The sequence below is a fragment of the Colias philodice genome, chromosome 12 (assembly GCF_061535455.1).
Source record: "Colias philodice isolate Cphi_HAF_F1 chromosome 12, ilColPhil1 Martin Lab GWU primary, whole genome shotgun sequence".
Lineage (NCBI taxonomy): Eukaryota > Metazoa > Arthropoda > Insecta > Lepidoptera > Pieridae > Colias > Colias philodice.
This window is the reverse complement of record NC_143097.1, coordinates 8,013,727-8,040,315: the sequence shown is the minus strand read 5'-3', so window position 1 is coordinate 8,040,315 and position 26,589 is coordinate 8,013,727. Positions and strand designations below refer to the sequence as shown.

Sequence of the window (26,589 nt, the reverse complement as noted above, 5' to 3'; positions counted from 1 at the left end):
ATATTTTCTTCTCTAACTTCGCGCAGCCGGCATATACCGCTTCTCTAATATGAGCATTTTGTCTATGAAAACATAATCTTAACGATAGCTCACGTGCTGGTGGCAAAGTTGGGCGGGTTGCTTGTTAGAGGTGTACGCATAGAATTTTAAGAATTCACCTATTTGAAAAAAAAAATGCGTCTGGAATTTTATAAGTATTTTTACGTACTCAGCTTAAGCAAAACTATAACCTCCTTTGAGCTTAGTATACCAACAGTGGGACACCCTGTATAATGTCGATGCAAAGTACAAACACCATTCGTGTACGTACTAAAAATATATTATTAGATACTGAATAAAAGTTTCGTAGCACATCATTATAATTTAGAAATTACGCTAACGGAACGTTAAACATGGGTTTATTTTAAACTTAAACGTGTTTAATATATAATCAATATTTTAGCTATTTATAATATTGCTCATCGGCGTGTATCCAGCGTTAAACGAGATAGAATTTAGGTATTTACAAGCGAATAATATTATTTGCATTTGTATACGCACATTTCGTAATTAATTTACCATTCACGAATATGGAAATTTAGCGATAATACTGTTTGCAGGGTATTTATAGAATTTACTGTTGTTAGCGTATGATTATGTTATTATAATTACTGTTTTTTGGTAATTCTTATAAATTGAAGTTTATTAAAAGCATTAGCGTAACTTATGAATGAAGGTTTTCATACATATAAATTAAGTGCTATTTTGTGCCGTATTTGTTAATTTACCTTAATAACTAATAATATGGTACTTACTATAATTGACAGTGTATACAGAGTTTATCACAGTAACAAACATAAATAAAGTTCAATTTTGATTGATAACCGAATTAAAACTTATGAACGCAAAAATACTTCACTCTAAAATTATTTTAATTATTATAAATCTCGTTCTTTTATTGTATCATACAACAATTATTTAAATCATAGATATGAAAGCATTTGAAAGCAACAAATCACTAAAATATGTACCTACTTAACACCTGAAGGTGCTCATTTATGCGATGCACAAATTCCGAGTATTTCCTCCACAATGTTCCTTCCTTTGTATGACAGAAACAGAACGTTCGCTAGCCAAATATTCGGTGCATGTTTAACTTTTTAACGTGTTATGTACTGCTTTAGTTTCAGCCTTTACACAACTTTTCGATGTTTTGGTTTGTAATATATATTCGCCTTTTTTTTTTAGGAAATAGTTAATTTTAGTTTGTGAATAATTAGAAATTATTCACTCGTAGTCGAATCATGCATATCGCATGTTTTAAATGTTTGGAGTCACATGAAACAATAATAATATAAATTGTAGCATTCTGATTAATCATCAATTAAAAATTAATTTCGACTTTTTCCTATATTAACCCGATATTAACCCTTACCTTTGTTGCCTAATAGTCATATTTTAGTCATAGTAGATGTTACACAACTTTACTGGGAAAATAAACTAATTAAACAAGATAATTGCAGTGAGTTCTACAATAAGGAAAACTCATTTACGACTGAGATTTATTATGATTTACGATGAGTGAATGAATTCATGCATAGGTACCTATTATATCGTACATGAAAGGAACGACAGCGATTTCTTAGTTTATCATATGATTTCAATATGCAATCTATTGTCCGTAAGAAATATGTTTGTTTATGAATTGAAAATTATTTTTTGACATCGATTACGACGTTTACGTTAAAGACTAAGTATTATCTTTCTTATATATAAAAATGAATCGCAAAATGTGTTGGTAAGCGCATAACTCGAGAACGGCTGAACCGATTCCGATAATTATTTTTTTATTATATTCCTTGAAGTACGAGGATGGTTTTTATGTAGAGAAAACGTAAATATGTACCACGGGCGAAGCCGGGGCGGACCGCTAGTTTTAATATAGAAATTTGAATTGATGCAACAATAACAAAATAAAATTCAATTGACTTACCTCGAAATAATAGTCATCATTTGGGTCGAATTTTCCAAAATTGAATTTGGAATCAGGAGTGAATTTAATATTCTTAATATCCACACCTTCTTCTGCAGCTTCTTCTTTACAATTCAGGTATAACTTAATTTCCTTATCGATGGAAACAATAACATCGCGCCATTCATCAACTGTAGTATTCAACGTGAAATATATCGTCTTAGAATGGTCTGGGAATATATTGCTATGTAAATTCATTTCTCCATAATCATCGCCAATGATGGAAAAACATATGCCTAAATTGACGACTCCGTTTGTCACAATTGAGAACAAGCACGATGGTTTTGTTGTATCGAATTTGATAACTGACTGAAGTACTATAGGAGTATCGAGCTGTGTTATAGGTGTTCTTAGTGCATTCAAAGGTATGGAGATATCGTTGTCTGGTTTTAGTTTGTAACTTATTTCACCGTCCTCTGTTTCTGTTTCTTGCGTCCATGACTTATAGGCGTCTAGTTCAGACACGTAATCTTCATTTAATATATCTAGTAGAATATCGTATTCATCTGAAAGAAAAACGTTATCTCTAATAATATTTCAATTAATATAGGTACTGGTAGATTCCTTATTCTTTATATTTGGATTTTGTGTGATGTGGAAGTAAAATCATTTTGTTGGAACATTGATGTAAATAGTTCTCATAATCATATTACATGTTTGAGTACACTAAAACCACACTAAAACTCTTATAGGGGGCATTTCACGCGAAGCGGACACAGATTTTTGGGTCAGGTTTCCGATTTCGGTTATATTTTAGTATGTTACACCTGTATATATCCTCGGTATGTATACGAAATATTTTTGCATTTAGAAGCTTAGTTTTTAAAATACAGGTCTTTGAAGATGTCAGCAAGCGCGAGGCATGCATGACTTTGTATGTAATTATCAGTTCAAAAAAGGATTTTTTTAATAAATTGATGACTGAATAATAACCCACATTATAAAACCTTTTTATTCTCATATTTTTGATATCGAATTTATTTTTAAATTCCTAAGAAAAATTAAAAAATATTTTTCTTTGTAATTTTTTACGAACTTAGCATATTTTTAAAATTTTTTAAGATCATTAAATAAATGGCTTATATTATGCTTAAACTACATGCCAAGTTCTAGAGTGGTCATCGCAGAAGTTTCGAAGCTACATGTATTATAATGGCGAAGCGCGGCAATATCCCTATATTAAGATGAATATTTACCTGTATAAGTATTCACAGACTTCGTAAATAACCCGCATAAACCAATGTACCTGGAAAAGGAAATGTAATTTTATAACACGCGTGTATAGTTTGATAAATGAAGGCAATTTAAAACCTAAATCTTATCATTAAGTGTCTTATACAACAGAATATTAAAACTTAATATTACCGGTAAATTTATCGCAATATTTTTTCATCATGTTGTATAATGATAATATATATGATTCTTCATGTAGAAAATTAAGTCTTGTTTTTCTTTTATCAAATAAATATTGTACCTTACAGATAAGCTTCAAGATAAAGCCTTATTCAGTCTATACCATTTGTGGCTTAACAATAAGCTTTAAAATACGATGTTGAAGGAGCTAAACCAGTCTCATATGCTCTTATAAAATAATTGTGTCATAGAAACTGTTCTCACAAAAGCTCTCAACCATAACATTAGTAATCCGCTTATTGCATATACCCGTGTAATTAAATTATTATATCTAATATTGTTATCATATTATTCCGTCCGTACAAATATAAGGATTAAGAGATGTGTCCAATCATTTTTATTCGGGAGATTCGGGTCCTGAGGCTGTTTTTATTATTTTGAAAAGGAAAATACAAGGTAATCTTAATATTTGTATTGTATTTTCATCTTTTTTATATCATAATACTGTAACTATGAAAAAAAAGCTAAATTAAAAATTCTTAACGTATATAATACCTACGCAATTTATTTATAATACATACTTGACGCTGCAAAATTTGACAGTATGAATGAACATGGACTATGTATCTATATGCATGCACAGTGGGTCGTCTTGTACGTATTTGCAATACAATAAATATTTGGCCAAACGTATGTGGGTGGTCTTAGATTTATAAGGATACTCACTGACTAAATTTCCTATCAACAAGTCTAGATACTCGGTCAAAGTATACTACATGATAACAACTAGGTAAAAGTTACCACCTAGTCGAAATACATCTCGACAGACGTTCTGTCTTCACACGTTCAGTCAAACATATTGTAAAGTTTAAATTAGTGGTAAGTTTTCTTAATATTTTTGCGGGGCAAACAAATTTTTTCTTTCATAAAATCCCGCTCCTGACCATAACGAACAAAAAAAGTATTATCGAAATCTTTCCAACCGTTCACGCATAATTTAATAACCAATACAATAAATAATGGAAACATGAATTAATTTTTATTGAGATTTGTTCGTATAGAAGTCTGGAAGCTAGAACAGGGTCGTATTTGTATTCCACGTAATATAAAAGATTAACTATAATATGCTTATACGTATTTTGTTTTGTAAATGAGTCTAGCAGTTGACATTAATTAACCTCTACACGAAATCGCTTTCATCGTAAATTAAATAACGTGCGCTAGTGTCAGTTAATTGTCTGGAATGCGAATGTCTGCTTTATTTTTAAAAATAAAAGATGTCTCGAACGCATGTCATGGAAAGTTTGCGCATTGTTAAAAATTTAATAATAATTTTGTTTTGTTAGGACATAGACATTACCTATCTAGATATTATAGGTAAGTAATAGTAAAACATTTGCGTAAAGCTTACCTTAATACAATAGTCGAAATGGGATTGGGCTTTGATTTTGTGGTTATTCGTACCTATTACAGTAGAAAAGTCTTTCCCTTCTTAATATTTAAAATTCGATAATTGATCAAAGCGGGTAGATGTTTGAAGAAAATATTTCAAGGCTTTTTCATCCGAAATAATCTGCGTTATTTATTTGTCACTTTATTGTATTAATTAAAAAGAAAATAATTAAGTAGGTACCTACCTAATAATAATTAAAATTATAAATCAACAACGTGGGCCATTACAACGTAAATCATAATTAAGATTAGAAGGTTTAAAGAAGTGGTAAAACTCTCGTATTAAAAAAATATTTAAAAGAATGATTTGTTATAACTATAAATGAAAATAATAAACTTACAACGAGTCCCGGCTAACGTTCACATTTCACACATTTAATATAATAATTTAATTTTTGTTTCAACAGCACTTTTCAATAAATTACGCGGCAATTTGTAAAAGCATCACAGATAATTAAGAAATTGTAACAATCGTAACTACCACAGATAAAAAAAACCAAAACATTTTTAAATACAAAGGACATAATAATATAATATTATAGGTATGTTACATTCTATTTTTTCTAGATTACAGATTTTACTAAAAAAATATATAATATATTTTAGTAATTTACTGATAAAATATAATTCACGCATAATGAAAACACTTTCTAACAAATGGCGCGGTAATTTGCAAAAATGTATCACAGATAATAAATTATAGCTTCACAATAACTACCACAGATTAAACAAAACATTTTGTACCGAAGAACTTTATTACTCGTATTTAATTGGAAATATAATAAAAACAATTAACTCACTTGAATAATTTTTATGTCAACACAACAATTTTCAAAAGAAGGCGCGGCAATTTTAAATAATACCTATGTGTCATAGATAACCAATGACTGCTTAGCAATGACTACCACAGATACTTAATACAAAATATTTAATATCAAAGGGCGTATTCAGAAAGAAAGCTTGAAACTTATAAGCGCTTATCGGCGCTTGTCATGTTCATATATTTTCCTGTCAGTGCTGGTAACCCGCGCAGGAAAATATATGAACATGACAAGCGCCGATAAGCGCTTATAAGTAGTGTCCGACCGAACTTTCGGTTTCGGTTTCGGTTTCGGCCGAGTTTCGGCCAAAAATCAAGTTTCGGCCGCAGTTTCGGTTTCGGCCAAAATCGGCCGAAACTTTTGCCGAAACCGATACTTATTTCGCAAGTTCAGTGAACTTAGTTCACACACGTTCACGCTCGTCTAACTTCCTTTTCCTCGGCAACGCTTTGACGGACGCTGTCAAAGTGTTGGTTGACCCCAAGAAGCTTATATCTAATACACTGGAGATTTCAGTATGAACATTAACTTGTAACAAGAAAATATGAATGACGCCTGTATGTTTTTTTATCCCTTTCACACCTAACTTGGCAAGTTGGTGTGAAAGGAATAAAAAAAATGTTGTGTGGTTTTATGAAACCACGGTAAAAGTGAAACTGTTCGAACGGTTCCGAACACTGCTTTGTGTAGCGCATGTCGCGTGACGGTCGGCTGCCGAGTAGGTATACCTACTCGGCAGCCGCGATACACGCGACATGCGCTACACAGACCAAAAAGTTTGAGACGATGTAATAAAAGTTTCACTTTAAAACATACAGGCGTCATACCTAAAAGAGACTGATTATTCTTCTAAGTACAAATACCAATCCAAAGTATGTATTAAAGACTCTTTAATAAAGAGAAAGATCTCAAAATACCAAAACTTAGTATTTAAAGTAACAGTAACAATTACTGATTTGATTTTACTGAGAACTTAATTTGAAAAAATACTAAAAATTGTTATTATTAATATTTTAAAAGTATTTTTATTTTATTTTATATTAAATAAACGATTACAACAAATTTAATATATGTACTGTGTTTTCATTTCATGCCCTAATTAAGGCTAAATAATAGGTAAAATGCACCAAAGTTCAGTATTTTTAGAAATTTCATACTTGACCACGTGAGTTTCGGTTTCGGTTTCGGTTTCGGCCGAAACTGAAGCCACGGCCGAACATTCGGTTTCGGTTTCGGTTTCGGCCTGGAAACCAGTTTCGGTCGGACACTACAGTTATAAGTTTCAAGCTTTCTTTCTGAATACGCCCAAAGACATTTCTAAACTATTACTGGCAATCTGTATTTAAATTTAAAGAAAAAAAACGAATGTCAATCACAGACTCTAGTGAAGTTGTGAATAAATTAAATAGATTTTAGTGATAAGGTAGTCGAGGAGATTTCTGCGAACACGGGATCATGCTTGCACTGGCTACCTACTTCTTGTGATTGCAAAATTAATTCATTATTTGAAGTACATAATTTAATGTTAATCAGTACATTTTAACAAATTGTATAAGTTTTGATTAAATAGGTAAGTTTTCTCTGTATCTTTTTCTATGTTATTTAATTTTCAAGTGTAGGTGTTGTAACTACACTTGAAAATTAAATAAATTTATAACAAACAGTTCTTAGTTTTCGATGGCTCAATGCCTATCTTTACTTTAAACATAAATCGAAATAGCGTGCTTTTACGTAAAATATTTAATTAATGTATTTATTGCATAATTATTGTTCTTAAGCTTGTAGCATTTTGGCAAATGTGTGATTTTTATTTTATGTAGGTAGGTTATAAATACTTTATAGGTTATATATATTTGTAGGTTATAAACTACAAATTTTTATAATTACAACATCATTTCGCGCTATTTCGAGTCTGATAGTAACTATTGATAATAATTACATGGCGCATCTAATGATATTCAACACTTCGCCTGCAACTAGGTCAGTTATTTATGACCTAGAATTTTTCTTTAACAGCACTTCTTTAATGTTGTGATATTATTAGGTACTAAATTATATTTTATTCTTGTATCGTGATGTTTGACACAGTTACTCGTCTAATTAGATTTACAAAACGTTTTGCAAGTTGAGTTTCTGAGTCTATTTTTGCTATAGGTTAGTTCTAATAACAAGAAGATAACATACTGAAAATGAGCAATGATTAATTAAAAACAATATTAATTCGAAAGTATATCTATGTGTTTGATGATGTGTTTTATCGGCTGAACATAGTAAGGTTGTGTATTGCAGTATCAAAAGCTATATACATAGTTATAATCTTGGGCAGAATAGTTAAGTATACTGGCATAGTACTATAGTAATAAGAACTAACCTAACTCTGCTCAATTTTATATTGTACTAGCGATCCGCCCCGGCATCGCCCGTGTATTTACGTTTTCCGGGATAAAATATAGCCTATACGGATTCGGAAGAATCCCTCTAAGTAATGGTAAAAGAAATTTTGAAATCGGTCCAGTAGTTTTTGAGCCTATTAAATACAAACATACAAAAATAGAAAGGTTTCCTCTTTATAATATTAGTATAGAGATAATATTATTGTTTACAAAAACATTTGAAATGTTTATTTTACATTGATCGTAACTTTGGTACGGGAGCCAGGAACAGATTTTATGACCAAGTTCCTCTCAAGCGGTAATTAGTAAAATGCATCAAAGTATAGTATTATGAAGCCTCGTGAACGTCAGCTGGAGCTCGGTTGGGGGGAAGAGCGGTTGTAGCCTCCCGAGTCCCGTATCAGCTGACGGTTTTTCCACCAAGATACAGCCAGCTGACCTATATATTTATCCACAGTTACATATAAGCTATCATCAGGTAAATTTTTGTTTGAGAGGAAATAACGGAAAATAAATTTTTCTTTAAATTTAACTTTCATGTTCGAGACACCAGCTGACGTATAATACACCATGTTGTAACCAGCTGATTATTTTTTTTCGTTGAGATATTGGGTTAGCTACAATTTGACAAATTTTTAGCTGAGAGGAAATGAATAAATGAATGTATTTTTTTTCCTACGTGCGTGGGAGGCTACAACCGCTCACCCCCCCAACCGAGCGCCAGCTGACGTTCACGAGGCTTTATAATACTCTTTACTTTATACTCTTCACTTTATAATGCTCTGAGGCGTCTGACGAATTATCTCTTGAGAGGAAATAATTAACCAAATTTGCACCTGGCTCCCGTACCATTGAATTCGGACGGGACACATTCGATTGAATAAAATTTGGTTCCGTATGCGCGAAGTGTTGTCAAGGAAAATGTAATGTTAGTGCTTACTGTAGTTATTTGAACATTTGATTTATTTGGGGTATATTCAGTTCCATTTCTATAGATGGTAAGTAAAAATAATGTTGAAATGTATTATTTGATTAGTATTTATTGCCCAATTGCATGAAGTTTTAAACATGGTGCCTTATCATTATTTCTTGACATTTTTATTAGTAAGTAGCGGTCCGCCCCGGCTTCACCTGTGCTACATGTTTATGTTTACTCTCCATAAGAACTATGCTTGTACCTTCTTCAAGGAATATAAAAAAAAGAATTAATGAAATCTGTCATTGTAACGGTCGGTAATTTATAAGTACCTTTGATTATATACTCATTTCTTAAAGAATTGCATTATAATATCTTTAAAAATATAACATTTTAATGGAGAACATTCGTATTAAAAGTAAATAATATGGTTGTAAATCCTAACTTTATTACTTAGTTAAATGCAAAGCATTTTGATGTTTATATCAAGGCGTTAAAGAAGAAAATTGGATGAATAAAATTTTCTTATGCATAATAATTAGGATCTAGAATTCGCTCTTCAATATGGAGAGATGTTGTAGGGCTTTGTCTGGACACAAATTAATTCAATTTTATTACATTTTGAAACTCGTAAAAATATTTTATTGCATTGAAATTTTTCTAAGAATCTCACTTTCTTTTATAAAACCCGTTAAAATGTATTAAGCGTTATACATATTATTCTATATTCATTTATTTTACATATTTTTTTGCCTTTTGTTAGTATTTTTTGTGTCGATTTTGAATGCATTTTTTATAATCGTTCACTCCGGCTTCGTTAGGGTTGAACGTTTCATATATGTATTTTTTTTATTCCGAATAAAAATCTTGTCACATCTATACAAAACCATGAAAGAAGTGAACATTATTAACCAATGATTTTTCTCAATAACAAATTCTTAGAAACTGGAGCTATAAATAAAAATAAAAACGAAAGAAATTTAACTGTGAATGATAGACACTTATTTTTTAAAATAATTAATAATGACGGATCACTGAAGTCGGCGCCACTCAAAAATGCTGTCAGAAGAAAATTGTAGGCCACCAGCAATACTGACCTAGTTAGAATGTCAACCGTTCAAATAAAATTTAATTATCGTTAAAAGAAAAAGCTTTAAGAGTGTCTCTTGTAATCCTACCAATATTATAAATGAGAAAGTTTGTATTTTTGTTTGCCACGCAAAAACTACTGAACCAATTTTTATGAAATTTGGCACACATAGGACACTTTTATCCCAAAAATCCCACAGAAACGGGAATTTTCTATGTGTAGGCGAGAGAAGCTGCGGGCGAAAAGCCAGTTTGTGTATAAACTATATACAGACTGAACTGAGGTCATCAGAGTTCAAGCGGGATAAAAAATTAGCACTTAATCGGAACTATAAGCTATATTTGTGTTGTGAATACCTTTGCCTATGCAGAGTTCAAAACACACAGAGTAAGATGTTATACTATGTTATACAGGCAGCAAATACATTTTATCTCCAAATCGATTTCATACAATTTATACAATACCTATGTGTAGTATAAATAGGACGCTGATAAATTGAAAATCAGGAAAAGTCCTGCAAATACGGTGCTGCAAAGTCTTGATACACAGTTCTTTACATGCATACCGTTGGAAGTAATTTCTATTTAACTTTCAACTATAAAATTGCAATTTATATAATGAAAAAACATTAACATCAACACAACAATAGAACCTTTCAGCGCTGGTTGTATTGACTCGCTTTTCTTGAACTATATTGAAGGAAGCTGGAATGCTAAGATATTTATAGTTATTTTATTCATATTTACTTTTCCCTATCAGCTGTCTTTGGGTTTGTTTTGTTTCGTAAATACAACGCTCTTATAGTATCCCATATTATGTTCTTTTGGTTTTATTCCATACTAGCTTCCGCCCGCGGCTTCACCCGCATGGTGTTTTGATAAAATACCTAGAAAGAACATAATATGTTGTAGTATGTTCTTTCTCAGGGTCTAAAGATTGTCTGTGCCAAATTTCATCAAAATCGGTTGAGAGGTTTAAGCGGGAAAGCGTAACAGACAGACAGACAGAGTTACTTTCGCATTTATAGACGATAATATATTATGTTTACCTAGTATAATCTTCTGTTACGTATGAATACCATCGAGATTCAACTGCAAATTTATACTTAAGAGACTTACTACGTAGTAATATTATGTGGTCAACTAATTTGAGAAGAATTTTAAATATCTGTCATATCCTGTCGATTATAAGCATATTATAACCAAAATGTAATTATTATAGATGTTTTATGTAAATATATGACAATGGATAGACGTGTAGTCTTGCTTATGAGGCGAGGCTTCGTGACTAGCCTATTTATTGACGATCTTTACTCAATATTAACATTATCACTGTGCTTTGATGGCATAATAATGAATCGATAAATATATTGTTAAAAGGTCTAATATAGTTTGCGTGGGAATTAAAACTTTAAATGGTACCTACTGAGTGGTATTTCAGAATTTTTTAACAATGAAATTGAATGTTAAGCATGCTAAAGGGATGAAAAAGAAAGAGGAAATTTTAAAACAGCACTGAAAAATGATTTGTGTTGTCATTTATATAGATATCGGAACTACATATTGACTCATTTCATTGAAGTTAAGAATTTGTTTTAAAAGTAATTTAATAATAAATGGTTTTACTTTAATGTTTATCTTGTAACAATAACGATAACAACACCGCATTTATACCCAAAAACAGCAATAAAATCCGACCGCTAAACATTAATCAAGTTTCTTTTTAAGACTTTAGGCTTCTTCTCATCAATGTCAAATCCTAAACGATTAGTGTACGAAAATAATTCTTATCGCCATCAATATAAGGTGTTGAATGATTGTGACTTTCAGGACTAATGTAGGGAATACAAATAGATCTTGTTTCGTTTTCCTTGAATCGCCTTGAGAACTGTCTTTGGTTAATGAATGGATGAGATTAACGACGAAATGAGCTTACACAAATTGAATAATTCAAGCGCTTTTTGCGACTTGCCTTTTTTAGATCTCTTGATTCAGCTGAATTGTTAAACTTGTTTAACTCAGTTCCTTTACTGTTTTCGGTTTAATTGGGATCGGTAATTATTGAATGTTTTAATCTAATATAGGCATTAGAACGGTAATATTGCTAGAATGTTAATTGTTTAATTAGTTGAAGTTACAACGTTTTTATAACAAGTTGTGGTCATAATTTGAATCCTGTTCAAACAAAATTAAAACTAATTATTATCGTAATATAACGTATTCTTACAGTGTATAATAGCGTATATTTTATACGCTATTATACACGATTATAATCGTACTATAATATATTACGTTCTATACCTAAATAGTATTCTATATCATTTGCATGCAATCATGAATTGTATTATATTGAATAATGAAATTAGCAGATTTTCTATGAAATGCAAGCACTTAGAACATTATGAAAAACCTCTTTTGTTATGTGTATCCAACTCTTACACACGCATACGTGAATGGATACGAGTACACATTACCTTCTATTCGAGAATTATATTTTTTACATTTTCCCTTTCATTAATTTTTTTATTGTAAAATTTGTAGTTCTATGAGCATTTTGAAATCTACAGTATTTTCTATGCTATTTCTGTGAAACTTATATAATTAGCGGCTAATTAATTAGTAAGTCTACATAAATTCCTTCAAATTAGTTATTTAAATATTATAGATACATACAAGTCATAATATTATTTGCCGAATTTACGTACCGCATGCATACAGATTAAAGGAAAAGTTAATAATATGTAATAGGTAATATTTTATTGTTTTAGTACAGCTTTTAGTATCTATAGGTACCAACTTATATTATAAAGCTGAAGAGTTTGTTTAATTGTTTGTTTGAACGCGCTAATCTCAGGAACTACTTATCCGATTTGAAAAATTATTTCGGTGTTAGATAGCCCATTTCCCGAGGAAGGCTGTGGGCTTATACATATATTATTATCACTCTAAGACCAACAGGAGCGGAGCGATGCGGGTAAAACCTCGGGGCACAGCTAGTCTTAGATAAAATAAAAGAGTAAAAACAATAACGCGATCTTAATTTTCATACTTCGAATCTTTTTATTGCACTTATACGGCATATAGAAACGTGTCACAAAAAAATTAACACATTGACCTAAAACTCTAGTTTAACATTGCTTTGAAGTCGTCTCGATTGAAACGGCTTTTAGGAATATATAAACTCAATTTGAAACGACAAAAATATCAGCAGTAAATCGGGAGCATATAGAATGAATCTTTGGAATTTAGCCAACCAAGTGTTCGTCGTGACAAATGCATTTTATGATAATAATTTGCTCAGGACTTGTGACGTCAGCGGTTTGCGATATTCATGGTTACATCACTTACATGATCAGCGTTGTTAAAAGTGAAATGGATCTATCATTAATACTAATTTTATACAAACGTTATTGTACCTATACATATTAGGGTTTTAAAAATAGTGGGTCTCACAGACATACGTGGGTCTATATAATATAAGGTAGAGCTGTAGGTATTAACTAATATTTAAATTATATCAAAGTACCCAACCGAGACTCATGAAACTTGCAGAATTTGTGTTAATTAGTGAACCCTAAATTGTGAATTTGATAAAACACTCAAAAAAGTAATAAGTACTTGTTTGAAGTATATAATATCTTACATACGTACATCATCATCATCATGGTTTTCTGCCTACATTCGTCCACTGCTGGACATATTAGGCCTCAGTCATGGCACGCCACTGAGCCCAGTCGTTCGCTCGTTGTCGCCAGTTTTGACCAGTAATCCAACGTAGTATATATCAAATTTAGAAAATAGACTTCTGTTAGAACATTAGTTATTGTATTACGTAATAATATATTTTATTAAGAAATGATGAAAAGCTCTATTCACGCGTACAAAGTAACGATCGCCATCTGGTCCGATCAGAAAATCAGAAACAGGAAAATCAGCTCCACGTTTATAACAAGAAAATTATAGAGTATGTAGATTAATAGCCAATGTTATTAGTCAATATTCCATCTTATATAGTTAATTTATTTATAGGTTATATTATATGGACATGTTTTATGGATAATGCTGTTGCAATATAATAACGAAGATTTACTCAGAAAACGGCCTATGCATATTTTAGTAGCAAATTAAATTGCAGCAATTACTTCTCATGTGTGTTTAATGTGTGTTATTAAATTTATTTAAGCATTGTAAAATCTATAAGTGTAGGTAGAGGCGACGCACTAAACTAAGCAATAAGCTATTTAGAATTTATGAATTCGTTACTTCCGTTATAGCAATCTTGTTCAAGATTTCAGAATGTGTCTATGCATATAAATCTGAATATCCTTTGTCTCCTGTATTCGTATGAATTTATCCCAGTCTTCTGTGAGCCATTATACGACATCAATCATTTATCCCCATTATTTAATAATATTAAAATACTTTTATATGTTGTACTGCTGTAAAATCCAACGTTTATTAGTATCTATTTCAAGATGAAAGCGTAGATTCCCTAAAGCCCCGTTAAATAGATATGATAAGGATTATATTTCTAAAATCGATAGTTTCCAGTTGCCTTTAATCTAGGTCAGCTTAGAAAGTGTCATTGGGATGTCGGGAAATCTCCAAAGAGAGCGTGTCAACATTTGCGACACTGCAGGGCCTCTGGAGACGCAAACAATTGTTCACATTACACCCTACTATTGCTACGATATAAGGCCCATATTGGCTTGGCATGTTTGATATAGAATTGCAAGCAAGATTGATGGTACGGTGAACGAACTTGGTAAATATAGTGATTTTGGCAGATAAGACCTAAAGCCTTTCACGTTTCAATTGTCATTCTTTTATGACAGTTTTTCAGCGTGATATTGGGCCTATTGGGCCTATTTATAGATTTGATTCAGCATATAATGTTGGGAAAATAGAAGAAAAGCTTGGACAAGATGGCGAAAATGATATGGCACGTTTCACTTAACTATTTTGTGTTAAACTGAAACGTTTTCTAGTTTTCTGGATCTTTGTTTGTTTTTTTTTTATTTACATTTCAGTCTGAATACTCATTAAAATAAGAGCTATTTGAATGAAAAACAAGGCTATATTTTGTTTATAGACGGATAATCGCTTATATTAAAACGGTTGTGAATAGGTCGTAAAACTATTAACCATAAGTGATGTCATGGCAGAACAACTTTTCCAAATCAGGTAGTAATATCTACACGCTGCTACATAATATAATAAAGAAACGAATCATCAAAAATAAGCCGCAAAGCGTTTTAAAAAAGATCAACATACGATTTTCTCGAAACCTTTGATAACTAATGTAGTATAATAACATAAAAAGCGTAGGTCGGATACCTCTTTGTATGTCGGTTGTTATCAAAATGATATATTAGTGACGATAATTGCAGTTATCAGGTAAGTATTACGTACACGCATAATTTGAAAAGATGAATGAACTGTATTTTAGGAACAGATGAAACAAATGTTAATGACCTGATTATATAATGCGTAGATATGATTCGTTTCCGTTTAAATTGAAGAAGTCTGTTTACATTTCCCGTGTTATAGAGTTTTAGAAGATTCTGAGAATCTTTAAATATTCCCGACTCCCGTTGATATAATATTTGATGATACAGTCAAACGATTGTCTGATGTCTATCATTATATTATTACGTATTTATCTAACTATGTATATATAAATTAATTAATTTATGAATTTTCTTCAATCAAATCTATTTAAAATATCGGTATTTACAAAAGTGTTATACGCATAAAATGTCATACAATCAGCATTATATATTTTTATGCTACAAAAATACACAAAAAGGATGCCGACCATTAAAAAAATATCCAATGGAAACCAATGGAAATATTCGGAATTCTAACAATCCTACTTTTTGCTAGTTAGCGGCCAACAATGTTATGAGAAGTTAATGAATACCATATATTTTAAGTAAATTAGTCATAAATTATTCGTCTAACGATTTCTGTCTTCGCCATTCAAAGTTCCGCATCTGATAACTCAAGAACCCAAAACATTTAATATGAGGCTTACAAAATAATTAATAGACCAACACTAAATATTTTAACAATGTGATTTGCAATACAACTTCACTGTATTATTTTTAAACAAGCTTTCCGCCCGCGACTTCGCCCGCGTTGTCAAAGAAAAAGCGGCATAGTTCCTGTGGGATTTTCGGGATGTAACCTGTCCTATTTCCTTTCGCAGGTTTTAATAATTACACTTAGTACAAACTATCTTCGTAACTGTCATAAGTTCAGTTCAGTTCGGGTAGGCGTGAAGAAGACAGATAATATATAAATAAATAATAAATAAATAAATAAATAAATATTATAGGACATTATTACACAAATCGACCTAGTCCCACAGTAAGCTCAATTAAGGCTTGTGTTGTGGGTACTAGGCGACGATAAAATATATAATATTTAATAAATACATAATATAGATAATAACACCCAGACCCAAGAACAAATAATTGAGTTCATCACACAAATATTTGCCCTGACCGGGGATCGAACCCGGGACCGTCCGCGTCGGCTCAGTAGGCAGTTACTTTACCACTGCGCCAACCGCTACCTACTAGATACTATTCGTAGGGATGCATAAATAATCTCCTACATATAGTAATTAGATGTAGAAGTCTTAATTCCTATAAAAAATTGGTTGTCTGTAAAGTCGATTTACTGACGATAGTTGAACGTGACAACGTCCGATTGTGCTTCTTTGTCGCTCGTTCCGCGCTCTCGCTTGCACTTCAAGCCTTACATGGAACGCCTCAGAGCGAGGTAACGCCGCATGAGTCATGTTTTTTCGTGCGTGCAACCGGCTCTATCGAATTAAGACGTTGTCACGTCAAAAACGTTATGTTTATTAACTGTATAGGAAACAAAATCGGTCAATTATTATTTTGCATGGTAGCTCAATCCGCTAATTTAAACGTCACGACTCACGACCCCATAACGTACCGTTAGTGTTAACCATGGCATTTGTGTGACGTCATAGTTCAACGAACTCTAATGTTTATCTATTTTTTACACACATTATCTTGTTCGCAAGATTAATGTATTTTCTGTGATTAATATAAGCACTCCTTTCTAATTATCTTATCTAAACTATTGGGTCAGTAGATAAAATGTCAGGATTTGGTTCATATTATCTATAATATCTACTGCGGAAATTGAGGAAACAATACTAAGAATTGATGAAAATCAATGTATAATCAGCTGTTTAATTTTATTATATTTTTTTGCTTATTTATTTGCTTATATTTTTTTGAAAATCAATAATAATAGATAATATTATCATTATCGTACTCAAAACTTGTTCTGTAAAGCACTACCATGCTTGAACACTTACCTAGGTATGTTTTAATAAATACATAAATATTATGTACTTAAATACAATCAAAATCTCAAAATTGTTCATCTTTGCACAGTCGGTAAAATACATAGTTTATTGTTGCATGTCTATAAGTTTTGAAACAACATAACATGGGTGGTATGACGAAAATAGATGCTCTACAAAATATGATGTGTATCAAGGAGAATAAACAACCCTTTCCTTTGATTACACTGAGAAACGAATTCAACATTTCAAACAAGTCGTATGTATTTTATCATGATGCTCATACAAAATATTAATATACCAAAAATTGCGGATATGACTAAAATTATTCTCAGAATTTACTGTTATACTTTGTCGTGACAGCGGCATGTATTCAAAGAACTTAACTTTTCTTATATCTAATCCATATAGTAATGGTTATCGTGCTGTTTATGTTATTTGTTTAACAAATACCTATTCACATAAAAAACACAATAACTATGATATGGCCTGCGAAGAAAAGAACCTTGTGATATAAATATTAACGTAACTACATCGTAAAAATATCAAGACTGGATGAACTTTTTGGCTTTAATTTTAATTGCATCCGGCTATCACAGTTGTGTTTAACTTTGTCAAATATTTGAAATGTTTGAATAGTGTAAATCTATACATAAGTGTTATTAAATAAAGTATACCTCAATGACCACATAAAACAATCACACGCTGAACATCCGTTGTTTATCGATATGAACAGCTTATGCAAATTCTATGATTATAATTACCTATGTTAAATATGCATATCAACAATTTATATTTGAATTCACTGCAGTGATATGTATTGATTAGTAATATTAATTTTATTTCATAATACATTCATTAGTTTCTAATCTATCTAATACTACACGCATTTTATTAATGAAACTAATTATAGTCTGTTTATAAAGTGTTGAAAAGAATATTTGAGGAACTAATAATATTCAAAAGCATGGCAACTCTTTTAAGTATAATAATTATTATCATCAGCGGCCATCACGTTTATTTTATACGTTATTATATTTTACTTTTTATTAATCTGAAATCTACGTGGATATACCTTCTAAGTCTCTGTAGGTATATTCTTCATTCACTGGAAGAAACTGGACGAAAGCAGCTAACAACAGAAGGAAATGGGGACAGTTGGAGGAGGCCTATGCCCGAAAAGGGCCAGAACAGTTATCTGTAAAACATACTTGAAATAAAAGGGCTTAAATAAATAAAAATTAGTAAAACGGAGAGGAGCCTAAGAGTTCAGCAGCCTTTCTTAAAAAGGGCATGACACTTTTCAAAGTATGTTTATTGTTTATGTGTGTTTATTTTTGCAGTGCACATGGCGGTGGATTGTTACCAACTGTTTACAATAAAAGATCGTTACACACCAGTTTGATATCGTGCTTTGGATGTCTTTACTTCCGCCAGTTATTGTACTAATGTTATAAAAATAAATGCGTGTATATTTAGGAGGTTAGTATTATATTATCTGTGATTAAGGTGATAGTAATTTGACAATGGGGTGAGGTTTGGAAAATTGTAAACATTGATAGATTTTTACGATTAGCTTAGTTACGTTTATTTTGTTTTAAGTTTGCTAGAATAAGAAATATTGATAAATACAGGATTACAATCAATATTCTTCTCGCATTTTTGCCAAAACATTTTAAGGCTATTTTCTTTCATATAAAACTACTAACAGACAACAGTCTAGTCTACAGCCTACATAAATAAGATATGTAGGCTGTACTTACTGACATATGCTCATAAATAAGATTCACACCAATAGATAAACTTTCACGTATATTCAGATAACGAATTTGTTTCTAAACCAATTAGAACAAAAAGAATAAACAGACAGTTCAATCACCAACTTACTAATTACGTACGAATTATTTATAGCACAAAAGGTCATGTTTAATTTGGACTTGAAAAGTTATCGTGACATTACTAAAAGTATTAATTGATTGACGAAAGAAGTTAACGTCTGTTTGAATGGTATGTTTCATGGTTAATAGTTTCAAATGTCGGATTTAATTATAGTACTTAATTTCAAATTGTTTTGAACGATGTGAAATTTTATGATAAGCATTAGCTTATCCCAATGTAAAATTCTTATTCATTAAAATATACGCGGCGCTATATCTATACATATAATAAAATCGTAGGAAAGTCAAAACTGTACATTGAATATTTTTTTAAAAGAATACATAATCCATGATCTATAATCGATATAGAAGCCAAAAATATAGTTTTTAGAATTTTTGTCTGTTTGTCTGTTTGTCTGTTTGTCTGTTTGTCTGTATGTTTGTCCGAGCTAATCTCGAAAAGTACTGCATAGATTGACTTCAAATTTTGCATGAATATTACTAACAGGTCGTGTGAGGTTTTTTTAAACATATTATCATGCTATCACCTCCGGGGGAGGAGCTGTGAACCTTTACTTTTCTTTCGTATTCCGTGTACTACGACAGCGTACAATCTAAAGACTCATGTTTAAATGTTGTTTTTGAGTAAGCCATGCTATTATTATCTAGCTTTACATTATAAAAACTACGTCATTTACGTAATTTGGGCAGAGAAACTGTTTAATGAATCTTAGTACTATAAAGACAAATTTGATTCAGCGCCATCTATGAGATTTCGTAAAAATCAAATCAATTTACATGTTAACACTACTGAACACAATGTTAAAAATTAATAATTTAAATATTATTATGTTATTTATTTATTTAACTCTTTAACCCATAATAAATCTTCCCTTCCTTATAAGGTGCGCTTATATAATTCGTGTGAATATACTACATTTTTAAAAGTGAGGGTAGATGTATATTATTTTAAGTCAAACTAGACACCATTACAGTTAATCTAATATTGATTGTGTTCATTGGTTACATTTTTAAAAATCTTCGTGTTTTAATAATTCGATCACGAGGCGGGACTCTAATACAAAAAGGTTAGTTCGTTGATAATTATTATTCCTTCATCATTTACATGTTGTTAGTAAAAATATACTTTGACTGTTAATACTTTTGTTCAGTATTTATCTGTATGATTATTGCTTGGTAATTAATATATTTTCATGTCGTATACCTAATTATAAACATAAGTGTGATGTGAAACTAGCTGGATTTATTTTTACACACTCACAGTCTTATATTTTGTGTTAATGTTAAAATAGTATTAATAGTGTAAATCATAATATTTTTTCAAAGTTAAAAATATTTCCTTTTTTCTGATGGTGTTGCCATCGAATTAAACCGCGCTGTCGTTTCGTTCACAAAAAGTCATGTTATTAGGACCGAATATGTAGCCGCCTCAACTTACGGAAACGAGAGTAACCTGCGTTGTCTGTTAGTTATTATATAGTCGAATTTAACGTTACATGGAAATTGGAATCTAAATATATGTATACCTACTTATATTAAATCTGTAGAGGTCAATTCTGCACATGAAATATATTTCCTAAATAACTATCACGAGGTGATTAGAGATCGACATCGACGTCAAAAATGTTTGTCCGTCTGTCTGTCTGTATAACCGTTATAGAAACAAAAACTACTCGACGGATTTAAACGAAACTTGGTACAATTATTTTTCATATTCGTGAGCAGAGCAGCAACTCCATTTTTAAGCTTTCGTCGCGTGTGCGTTCTTAATGCGTGTATCTTAATGGTTAAAGCTACACAGAAATCAAGTATGAAAGAAATGTTCTCCATATTATATAAAAAATATCTCCCGACATCATAAATGTCTATCTTTTATGGTTGAGCTTAGGAGTTCAAAGCTTTCTGATTATATTTGTCTACTAGCTGTCCCCGCGACTTCGTTCGCGTGGAATAGTGACTATGGGACCTATGACCATGGGCTCAGGGTGGGGCAACAATAAAAAATCATTTTTATTTTCATGCTCCCACTCCCGCGCCCACTCGCACTCCCACGCCATATGCCACGTTCAGTCCCAATCCCACGCCCACGCCCACTCCCCTTCACAATTAGTACCTACCAGATCAAAGCCAGGGTAAGCGCCCCACCCAGCCCCACCGTGGCTACGCCCATGCTGAATTACTATTTAACATACAATTATTGAGTAAATACGTACAACCATACTGTACTGTTGTACTACCATAAATAATTAAAAGAATTGTTATTAAAATTTCTTACTAAACTGAGCTAAAAAACTTACGTACCAAATTATTAAAGAAAATCAAGAAATGAAATGCCTAACCTATACCAAATAGTTACTACATATTGTAATTAAAAATTATGATTAGTATATAATATCGAAAATAAAAAAAGAAATACCTAACTAATTCTACGTAAAATTTCTTTTAAATTATGTCATATTATTTTTTAGCAAATTCTATTTCCTTCCTTTCTTAAACGGATGTTTTTAATAATCTATGGTGTAGCCAGTAGCCACTGATCAGCTTAATCGATACTCAGTTTTTATCAAATCCAGAAACAAATCCAAATTAGATCTTTCCTGTCTCACGCACGTAACTAAAGGCTGAAGAGAGAGAGAGCACGTAACTAAACCGTTTAGACGAAGAAAAGTGTATAGAAAAAGGAATAAATAATTTCATAAACTTCCCGACGATCTTTAAAAATAAATTATAACTTTCATTTTTTTCATTCCCACTTTTACCACTATGTAGGTATAATAAGTGGATGAACCAATTTTGATACACTTTATCTAAGAACCAGCGTCGGAAAATATTCTGCCTAACAAAAAAAACCGCATCTAATTCGGTTTACCTGTTAGCCAGCTACGGTGCCATAGACAGACACACACACACACACAGAAATACATAGCGGTCAAACACATAACACCAGTCTTTTTGCGTCGGGGGTTAAAAATATAATACGACATAATTTAAAGGGCATTTTATGTGGAAAATTTACCTATACACCAGGGTAGATAATTTTTGAAACAAAAAAAAATCGCAGTAGGATGAAACCCATTAGAAAAGGATATGATAAAAATGTAAGGAAAAATAAATTACGGTCAATCGGAGTTCGGGAAGTGGGAGGGGGGGAGCTTTTAAGAGAAAAAAATGGTTTCTCTCGATTTCTCGATAATAATAACACCTGCTAATTTTTTTCTACATATTTTAATTGTACAGACATCACTTTTCCACAATTTTATTATATGTATTGATGATGATGATTGAGATTATAACACTCTTAGTCCGTTTTAATTTTTATTCACCCGCATCAGTGCCACCTAAAAAATCTTTATATATCGAAATTCGAGCAAAGTTAAGAAAATGAGAAATAAGAGTTCTCAAGGATCGTTAGAGATAAGAGGCTTACTATTGACCGAAAACAACATGTGTTATGCCGAACCTGAAACCGCTTCACAACGAGAATTGCGGCTCACAGCTGACCGCGAACGGCATGTACTATCCTGTGAGACCGAAACCTTCACTGAGGGTGTATATAACGTCTCACAGCTGATCGCAAATGGCATATTATACTATCCCGTGAGACCGAAACCCTCACTGAGAGGGAATTACGTCTCACAGCTGATCACGATCGTCATATTTTATCTCGAGAATTCTGAAACTTTTACTCAATATGAAGACCGTTTGACAAATAATAGGGTGCACCATAATATTATTCGATCTCTCGAAGATGAACATGAGCATAAGCAATGACTAGAGTAGGGACGCGAATATTACCATTATTTGAGACAAGAACGATTAATAAGTTTGTTTAATGAAAGATTAAGAATTGAAACTATTGGTCTCTTTAAACGGACGAATAGCGAGAGGCCCGTCTTATTGCAGACAGATTTCGACATAGTCTTAATGACTTAGAGGTAAACATAGAAGATCAATCTACAAATTCGGTGGTGTGGTCCGACAAAATAATATAAAAGTGGGTTTGCTTATATTATAACCTCACAATTGATTACTTACAGATCATCTTCTGTATAGTCGATATTAACGTAGTATGTTCTTTTTGTAATGCTTTAAAGTGGAGTAAGGAGTCGGCTTTCGTTTGAAGATACGCCGGAACCTTTGAAATCACTACTTTTAAGTTTTAGAGGAACATGTGCAATCTAAACAGTTCTTAGACAATATTAGCTCTTATAGTATTGCGTTTTAAATGATCCTTTGGTGCTCAACAATTATCAGATGCTCCTTTCATTCTTACTTTTAAGATACAAGGTCAAGTTTATCATTTGATAGGATCCCTTTTGCCTGAAGGCCAACCTAAGTTTCTTTAAATATATTTTGTATTCGACTACGACGAATAATCGAATACAAGAAATCAATATTTCTCGAATTTAAAACTGAACTCATTTCACAATTTTAGAACATGTTAATTCATCAGGTTAATCCGCGTTTTAAATCGACATTAGAAGCTTTTCCTCAAGATGGTGATATTAATATAAAATTGGTATAAATGCCGATAGACGGAAGTCTATCAGCACTCAGGAATTCCCTGAGCGTGTTATAACGCCCAGGCCGCAGTATTACAATTTTTCCTACAGTAGGGCGACGAATGTATTTTCGCATAGCAACGGAGGGGAACTCGTGGGGGGTAAAGTGACGCGGGCCACGTACCACAAACATGTTTAGTTTGTGGTACCGAGCGCGAAAGAAAGTCATCGTGTTTTTAGTAAAGTTACTATGTAAACTAACGTAATTTATTACTTAGGTACATATTCTATAATGGTGCGCTCAAACTGTTAATCTACATTTAATTTAGATTATTATTTTAATTACTAAGAAATGTAGAATTTAAATCACATTCATTCATGTTTTCCTCAGATATTCGATGTCTATGATTTTCGATGATTTTAAGATTTTCTTATCAGAGTATTCAATTTTAATGTAGTTAAATTTTATAAGAGACAATTAAGAACATTCAAAAATAAAGTGTCACGTATTTTTTTTAAACGACGAATGACTAAAAACGACCGAATCGCGGACGAAGTCGCGGGCAACAGCTAGTTCTTCCATATTTGTTTATAAAATAATTTCCAAAACAATCATTATGTATTTTTTATTAGCGGAAATCTTGTTTATAAAGAGTAAGAATATAATACTGCTACTTCAGAGAATTAAATTACATTTCTATTTCAGTTACTATAAAATCATATAATACTACTTTTAATAAAACAATTATAGCGCCCGGAAAACTTCTTGGCTAAAAAGTAGCGTGGTGGGGGAAGTTTGCGCATCAAGTTTTGGTACATTTTTATATGCGCAAGCTTCCCCCACCACGCTACTTTTTAGCCAAGAAGTTTGCCGGGCGCTAATATACCTAATATATTAAGCAAGATATAGCCTATATTTTAATAAATGCATAAATTAAAGCAAGACACGCGCCTCTTTCTGTTGTCACGATACCGATGGTGGTGATAATAATTATAATAAATGAAATTCCTTCAAATGCCTTTGTTTTAGCGGAAAAACAAAACATTAAAAATATCATACATTTTTCATCGATTTCAAAAACAGAGATAATTCATTGGGCAATAAAGTAAATTAATAGATATAGCCGACACTAAATTATTTATACATTGGTACTAAATAAAATTCCATCTGAAACACTAATAACATTAACACTTATAAACATGAAGAAGAGGGTGTGTGCCGACTGCCGAGCACACGAGTCAGAAGTGAAACTTCTTTGGCAAGATTCAAAGATACCAAAATCGCTGTACTCCGACGTGACGGTATTGTCAAGACGCGACCTTGAAATTGTACTCTCACACGCTTAAAGAAGTTTCACTTCAAAATTATTAATTGTATGGACTGACCGAGGATTCCTTTAAAAAAATTAAACCAGTTCGAAGCATGGGCGCGCACCTAGTATTGCATATTACATTTCTATATAGATACTGTCTGGGTTAGTACTCTGACCACGCTGCCCATTCGGAATGATTAAACAATTTCTGACGTAACTAGTAACTGTTGATAGACGTGCTATAATTATTCATTGATAAGCATTCATTCAGGAATTACGTTGTTTACCTACTTATTAACATATGATTTAATGTAGCAAATAGTTACTTATATGGGTATAAGTGATTAATTAATAGTGCAGTTTGAACCAATAAAACCAAAATAAATAATTCGACAAAATTTATTATATAAACATTTATTTATATGATTATTACATATTATATGATTTACATCATGTAATTTGAGAATATGTACTAACTAAAGTAGGAAAAGTATAAATGGCTAAAGAGAAATATCTAAGTAAAAAATAAGTTAACATGGTAAGTAAACAAATATATTTATAAATTGTATAAAAAGTATCTCAAATGCGTTTTAAAATATGATTCATTTAATGAATCATATTATAATTTCAATCAAAGTAATTCGGCCACTCGTGAATTGCGAAGTAAATTGCAATACTCGAAAAGAAAAGCTTCTTTGAAATGTAGCATCTGTTTAACGTTTAATCATCGATAGAACGTAAATACTTTAATTAAAATGTTTTATTCGCAAATGTAATTGAATCGAAGATAAAGGGATTATCTGCCCGATTTAACTCAAATGATATAATTGAGATTGATTGCAGTAAAATGATTTGATTTTAATGTTACTTTAGCACATGCTTTTATGTGTTAGTAAGCACACCTAATTACATATTATCACTAGATAGTATAAAACAAAGTCACTTTTTCTGTCCCTATGTCCCTTTGTATGCTTAAATCATAAGATGCGGCTTTTATTAATAGATAGAGTAATTCAAGAGGAAGGTTAATGTAGTATATAAGTAATTATTTTATATTAGGTTTTAGACAAAGCGGGCGAAGCCGCGGGCTGTAAGCTAGTTCATTATAAAATTTATAAGTATGGCCAAAAATGTAAAACTGTAATATCAATTTTAACGTATACCTATGAATGATTTACTTACGATAACGTCATAATTTTGGTACCTAACTATTTAAAATTTCTGGGAAGTTTATAATCGTACAGACTGGACACACAAACTTTTAAACAGGTTCAGGCAGTTAAATTTTAAAATCCAAGTTTTTACTAGCGACCGCTGTCATATTCGATGTTACAGAAGATTGATTGTTACCCAAAAACATAAATCTTGTGTATTTTGGCAATCTCTACGACCTGAACTAGTTTTTGTCTTATTCCATGATTTTTCATCGACGCCTTAATGTCTGTTTCTACCAGTAATTATAATAGACTTCTAAAATGCGATGTATCGTGTAG

The 26,589-nt window shown here is 31.6% G+C and overlaps 1 protein-coding gene across 5 annotated transcripts in view; it reads right to left on the bottom strand.

Annotated features, from left to right (window-relative positions):
• The window catches only part of LOC149484178 (uncharacterized), a 69,375-nt gene that overhangs the window by 33,643 nt on the left and 9,143 nt on the right, over window positions 1–26,589 (bottom strand). For all 5 annotated transcript variants that reach the window (XM_089701781.1, XM_089701783.1, XM_089701785.1 and 2 more), the window contains exons 2-3: window positions 3,208–3,257; window positions 1,973–2,517 (exon numbers count right to left, since the gene is read on the bottom strand). In XM_089701781.1, the coding sequence (XP_089557907.1) occupies window positions 1,973–2,517; window positions 3,208–3,257 (595 nt within the window). The remainder of the gene's footprint in view (window positions 1–1,972; window positions 2,518–3,207; window positions 3,258–26,589) is intronic.